This window comes from Passer domesticus, chromosome 25 (assembly GCF_036417665.1).
Source record: "Passer domesticus isolate bPasDom1 chromosome 25, bPasDom1.hap1, whole genome shotgun sequence".
NCBI lineage: Eukaryota > Metazoa > Chordata > Aves > Passeriformes > Passeridae > Passer > Passer domesticus.
The window spans coordinates 1,413,353-1,419,747 of NC_087498.1; the positions used below are offsets into that span (position 1 = coordinate 1,413,353).

The 6,395-nt window shown below is 59.9% G+C and overlaps 1 protein-coding gene across 4 annotated transcripts in view; it reads right to left on the reverse strand.

Annotated features, from left to right (window-relative positions):
- The window catches only part of LOC135286083 (receptor-type tyrosine-protein phosphatase V-like), a 36,093-nt gene extending 30,061 nt beyond the window's left edge, over window positions 1–6,032 (reverse strand). For 3 of the 4 annotated variants that reach the window (XR_010350600.1, XR_010350601.1, XM_064399040.1), the window contains exons 1-4: window positions 5,494–6,032; window positions 4,444–4,507; window positions 1,864–2,130; window positions 228–497 (exon numbers count right to left, since the gene is read on the reverse strand). Coding sequence is in view for 2 of the 4 variants with exons in the window: in XM_064399040.1 (XP_064255110.1) it covers window positions 228–497; window positions 1,864–2,130; window positions 4,444–4,507; window positions 5,494–5,559 (667 nt within the window). In the remaining 2 variants the exon portion in view is untranslated. The remainder of the gene's footprint in view (window positions 1–227; window positions 498–1,863; window positions 2,131–4,443; window positions 4,508–5,493) is intronic. The other variant, XM_064399041.1, reaches the window with a different exon arrangement.
- Window positions 6,033–6,395: the final 363 nt, after the last annotated feature.

Genomic DNA, 6,395 nt, shown 5'->3' on the forward strand with positions numbered 1-6,395 from the left:
CAAATCCAAGCTATGGGTGCTGCAAGGCAGGCCCAAGGTGCAAAGTCTTCCCTTTGGCCCAGGCACTCGGCTCACAGTGGGGATGTGAAACACTCCAGCTGTTCCCCACCATTCACAAGCCTGGAGACCTCCTCCCCTTGCCAGCCCGGCACATGTACTGCATCCTTCCTGCCAAACCCCTCCTACCACCCCTTCCCCCTTGGGCAAGCGCACCCATCACTCCCTACCTGTCCACTGGTGGGCACTGGTGCTGGCCTGCAGGGGCCCGGCCAGCGTGCTGACCTTCAGGGCATACTCGCTGCCAGCCAGGAGCCCGTCGAAGAGGAAGGTGGAGGCACTGGGCAGGAGGGACACGTTCCTCACCAGGCTCTGGGAGTGGCTGTGCCACAGTGCCAGGCTGTAGCCGTCCCGCCGGCCGTGCCCGTGTGCCCAGGCCGCGCGCAGCGAGGTGGAGCTGCCACCACTGCTCAGAGTCAGGTTGTGGACAGGTGAGGGACCTGCATGGGACATGACAGACACTGCTGGCTGCTTCTGTGAGAGCCTGAGCTGGCAAGCTGCTCACAAGGTGGAACTTGCCTTTGCCTGGGGAGGTCCTGCCAGGCAGCTTCACAGGACCCGGTCACAGAATCCTGGGAGGGTTTGGGCTGGAAGGGACCCTAAAGCTCACCCAGTCCCACTCCCTGCCATGGCAGGGACACCTTCCACTAGCCCAAGCTGTTCCAAGCCCTGTCCAGCCTGACCTTGAATACTTGCAGGGATGGGGCAGCCAAAGTTTCTCTGGGCAACCTGTGCCAGGGCTTCACCACCCTCACAGGGAAGAATTTCTTCCTAAAATCTGATCTAAACTTCTCCTCTGCCAGTTTAAAATTCTTCCCTCTTGTCCTGCCACCATCTGCCCATGTAAAAAGCCCCTATTTCTCTCTTTTCAAATCCCCTTTGGATACTAAAAGGCATTTTAAGATCACCCTGGAGCCTTTTCCTCTCCAGGCTGAACAGCCCCAGCTCTCTCAGCCTGCCTCCAGAGTAGAGGGGCTTCAGCAGGGATTCCCCAGGCACAGCCCCATGACCTCCCTGACCACTCACCAGCCTCCTACGGGCTGTGTGGGCTGCACCATCCCCTTGGATCAGTCTCAGCAGTTCCTCTGAATGGAGCAGGGAATGGAGTTGGTCAGGGCCAACACATAAAGGTGACGCCATCATCACCTGGAAGTTCACCTGTTGACAGGTCCTCTGTTTCTGCTGGCCCTGTGGGTCCTGCCACCTGCCTTTCTGTGACAACCAGCTTCTGCTTCTGCCACTGCTGCCTGACACCAACCCTTCCACTGCTCAGTCTCCTCCCTCCAGCTCTACTCTCCTTTTCTAGATTTCCCACTTTCACCTGCACTGATTTACTCAAGGATCCTCTGGAGAGGTGCAAACAAGGGCTGCCATCCCCACCTGGGCACTAGAGCCACCAGCCCTGCCCCCTTCTCCAGCCCTTGGCACAGAGCAAAGCCTGGGGGTGAGCCATGATTGACAGAGATGTCCCAAAATTGTGGAGCAGATGCTCCTTCCTTGTAGCTATTTCTTGATTCCAGGCATGAGATTTCCCTCAGTTCTCTGCAAGCCATATCTTGGGCTGGTCCATCGTTACCTCCATTATTCTAGGAGGAGAAGATACAGCATAAACCCAGCCCATACAAGCTGCAGGGGCAGGACCCTTCCAACACAAGGGTGAGGGAATGACCCCTAAGACTCTGGGGACCCAGGAAGGAGCCTAGTTCTTGAGAAAGTGAGGAAAAGCCCAACCTCCCACAAACAAGTAGGACTCCAAACAGCACAACAAACACTGAAAGGAGCACTGAGGTCCTGGGGAGGCCTTACTTGTCTGTGCTGTGATGGTCTGGCTGGTGGTGTCCATGCAGGCCAGCGTGGCTGTCACCTCGATCTCGTAGCGCATGCCAGGAGTCAGCCCATGGAACCAGAAGCTGGTGGTGTTGGGTCCAGCAGAGCCATTCTGCAGCAGCATGCCTGACCCCAGAGGGGACAGGGCAAGGAAATATCCCCTGGCACCTCCCTCTGGCTCATCCCAGGACAGGAGGAGGGAGTCTGACCGGTCATAGTCACTCACACTGACATTCAGGAGCGTGCCTGCAGAGGCAAATCCAAAACTCTCAGCAGGGATCGGTGGTGTTGGGTGCCAGCCTGCAGGGTCAGCTCCCAGCCACCCACCCTTGCCAGGCACTGGCCACCATCCTGACCCTAAGGGCTCTGACCAGCCTTTGGGAAACACAAGAACATTCAGAAACCTTCATGGACTCAGGTCAAAGGAAGCTGTCAAAAAGATGCCCCTAAGCACGGAGCATCTGCTCCATTGAAGAAAGACCAGAAGGCTTCAGTCACTATGGGCTTTGTCCAGAGAATCCTGGTTTAAGGCAGAGAAGTTCCCCAGCTGGGTACAATCCACTGCTCATCACCTTGGTTGGCCTGAGCCCCCCAAAAAGGGGATGAAGGCTCTGGGTCCACCATGGGGAAGCAAGACAGGGGGCATGATGGATATGGCAGAGGGACCATGGAACCATTACCCTCCCTGCAATAGTCTCTGCCCCTGTGTGGGCTCTGACAGAGGAGGGGCAAAGGCTGCTTTGGGGGGATCCATACAATGAGTCACCCGCATCCTGCCCAGTTCAGAGGTGACATGGGAGGTGTTGGACACTGCATGCATGGAGGAAACGTGGGACCAGAGTGGCCCCAGCCCCTGCTCAGGCGTGTCCCTGCCCTGGCTGTGCTGCAGCAGTGAGGTCAGGGCACTGGGGCTGTGGGGCCACTGCTGTGGCATCCCAATGGAATGTCTGTTTGGGGACAGGGAAGTAGCATACAGGGCTTGGCCTAATTGGTGGCTGAAACTGCTACTGAATTCCTGCCCTTAGAGCTGCTCAGGAGTCACCCACACAGCAGGAGCCAAGCAGAGCCTGTCTGTCAGGCCCAAGCTGGTGGTATGACCAGGGCAGGGTCCATCTCTGCCTCACAATGTCTCCAGCAGATTGTTACACACCCCATCCTCAGCCCTGCTGTCAGTCATGGAACCATTTAGGTTGGAAAAGTCCTTTAAGATCAGTGAGTCCAACTGTTCCCCCAGCACTGCCAAGTCCAGCACTAACCCAAGTCCCCAGGTGCCACATTCATAAACTTTCTATGGCACTCAGCCTTTGGACAATGCCAGAACAGCTCTAGTGCTAATAAGACATTTGTGAAATAATTAGCACTTAAAATTTATGGCGTGCAACGTGTTATGACAGGCTTACACAGGGTCTGGCACAGTGAGGCAGCACGAGCCAAGCACAGTGACTGCCCCGGAGGCCTGCCATGGGGCACCCTTCACACAGCCAGGGAGGAGCAGAGTGGGGTGAGCCTGGAGCAGGGACACTGCTGGCACTGCTCAGGAGCTGTGTGTGTCTTTCCCAGAGCTGAAGACTTTCAGAACCATGTGCAACTTCTGTTCCATGCAATGCTGTGGTTTGGAGCTTGCTGGTGGGGGCAAAAGGACCAGAGGACATCAGATGGACATGAACAGAAGCACGTAGTGCCCCACAGTGCGATCCCTGAGAAGTTCAAGTGCATATTTACGATCAGACAGCTCAGGAAGGGTAACATTTAGCTAACTAAATGTAGCTGGGTGCCATGGGTGAGGTGTGTACACCTGGGCCAGCTGCCTTGGGCTACCCTCGCTGTCAGCAGACACCCAGGGCACCAGGCAGAGCTGACCTGAAGGCAACCCACAGCTCAGTGTCCTGCCTGGTGTCAGACAGGGATGGTTTGTTACTGCAAGATCTTTCTCATCTCCTGAAGGTGTGAGCTCTCGGCCCATGTTTCTCTGCTTCTCTCGAGTTTCCAGTGGCTTCATCACCTGCCTCCCTCTGTCACCTTCCTCACATCTGCAGCACAAATGTACCTAAAATGGGCCAGAGGTCTGTGACCCCAGCACTGCTCATGTTCCCACTAACCACAGCACAGACACCACATCCACATACACCTCATGCCCTGACAGGTGCCTGTGGATCATCCAGGTGATTTCTCACTGGCACAGGCTGATACCATGTGGGCACTGTGCTGGCTCCAGGCTACAGCAGCCATGGGGCTGCCTTACAGATTCTGATCCTACCCAGACAACTCCAAGGCTCTGAGCAGGCCACCTATGGCTGCACTGCCACTGAGCCCAGCTGGTGCTCTGTGGAAGCAGAGAGCTCTGGAGCCTTGTCCATCTCTCACAGTGCCCCCACACAACTGGTTGCTGGAGAAGGATGGGACTGACTCTCCCTTCCCTGGGCATGTAGTCAGCCTAAAGCAGAATATTTACAAAGCTACTCTTAATTCCAAGAGTCCTGGTACAGCACATCTGCTCATCTCACTCCTCCAGGCAATGGACCATCCTGCCCTCCTCAGGCAGCTCCTGCTGTGACTCACCTCTTTCACCACGTGCATCCCGGCCCTCCAGCCCTGCCTGTGCTGTGTGGTTGCATCCCTCGCCCTGGGGGATTGAAAGTGTCAAGTGAGAGAGGGGAGGATGAGCTGAGACCAACACCTGGGAGAGGTGCTCTGTGCCAGGCATAGCTCCCACCCTCAGATGGCATCTGTGGGCTGCGACCCCTTTTCCTAGGAGAGCCTGGGTCACTTCTCAGACCTCCCTTAACCAAGGCAGAGATACAGACTTGGAAAATGCAGCTTGTGGGCTGCCCTGGCCTTTGGCATGGGTCCTGGGGCTGCAGACAACACGAGGTCATGACCGCAGGGGAAAAGGCCACCAAAGCAGCTAGGGCACAGGAAAATATCTGGAGAGAGAGGGAGGGATTGAGCTCTGCACAGGGCCTGGCAATCTCATTCCCTCTACAGGCACACCTCCTTCCCACCATCAAGGGGAGAGGACGGAGGGACCACAGACCTCAGTCCAGCTGCCACCCCAAACGGGCAAAACAGAATCCCCGGAGCCCCTGGCACCCTCTCCAGCAGCAGCAACTCCCGTTCTCTCACAGCCTGCTCCCAGCAGGGTGTGCCCGGCTTTGGACTGGCGTCAGTTCCCCCCACGTTAAAGGAAATGTCTCCTGCCCACTCCCTGTCCTGCAACAAGCCCCAGCAGAACCATCATCTTCCTGGCGTTCTTTTCCCTCGGCTCTGCGGGCAGACTCGTGCCGGCTCCCCTCCGATCGCGGCGCTTTTGGCAGAGGAGAGCGAAGCGGCTGGGGACCCCTGGGAACAGCAGCCAGTGCCGGGCGGGGAGCCGCGCAGCCACGGCAACAGGGACACGCTGCGCTGCCAGGCAGCGGGCCCAGGTCCCGGGGCCGAGGAGCAGCGGGGGAAGCGCCGCTCGGGATGGCGAAGCCGCTGATGTGGCGCAGCAGCACGGCCAGAGAGAGGAGCCCGCAGCCCGAGTCGCTGGCCGGCGGGGCAGCCCCCGCGGCAGCGAGCTGGCAGCCGAGGGCTGCGGAGCCGAAGGGGGCTGGGGAGTCGAGCGCTTACCTCTGCCAGGGTCCCTGGGAGCCGCGGCACCCACAGCACCAGCAGCGGCAGCAGCAGTGACCTCATGGGGACCTGGTGGCAGCAGATCAGAGGGATGCCAAAGTTGGGGTGGGGGGGCAGTTTCTTAGCAGCGGCTGTCCCCAGCCAGCCCCGTGTCCCACGGCAGCCAGGAGCCGTGTCCCCACATGCTTTCCCAGCGCGGGTGACAAGATGACATCAATGGGGACCGGCCAGCGCGTGGTACCGCGGCCGGGCCCGCTGGCCCTGGGCGGGGGCAGAGCTCGCCTCCAGCCTGGGAGAAGCCCAGCGGGGGCGGCTGCCTCTCGCTGGGAGCATTTGCTGTTGTCGCCGCAGGTCCGTGTCCTCTGCGGTGACTCGGCAGCTGGCCCGGGAGAGCGGCTGCGGGCTGCGGGCAGAGCTGCCGGCTGTGCCGGAGGCTCGCTGCTGGCCGGGCTCCCGGGGTCCTCGCTGCGGCGGGGGCTCTGCCGGGCGGGAGCCCGCTCTGGCATCAGCGGGAGCTCCGGGAGCTGGAGCGGGAGGGGCGGGAGGAGCGGGAGGGGAGGAGACCGGACTGGACTGATGGCGGCTCCAGGCTGGGAGGGCGCGCCCGAACCAACCCCAGCGCGGGGAGGGCGGGAGGGAAGGAGGGTTGGGGTGCTGGAGGGAGCCGGGGCACGAGTGTGGAGTTGTGAGTGCTGTGCACCCTCTGCCCTCCCTGTGCCGCACCTTCGGGCACCCTTCGGCTCGGTGTGCTGTAATTGCGGCGCAGGTGCGGCTGGGGAGCGGGTTTGGGTACGCCGAGGGCAGGGGTGGGGGTGTTTCTGTGCCGTGCCCGTGGCACGGCGGCCCGCAGGCTGCGGCGGGGGGAGTGCGCGCTCTGAGAGGCTCCTGCCGTGGCATCC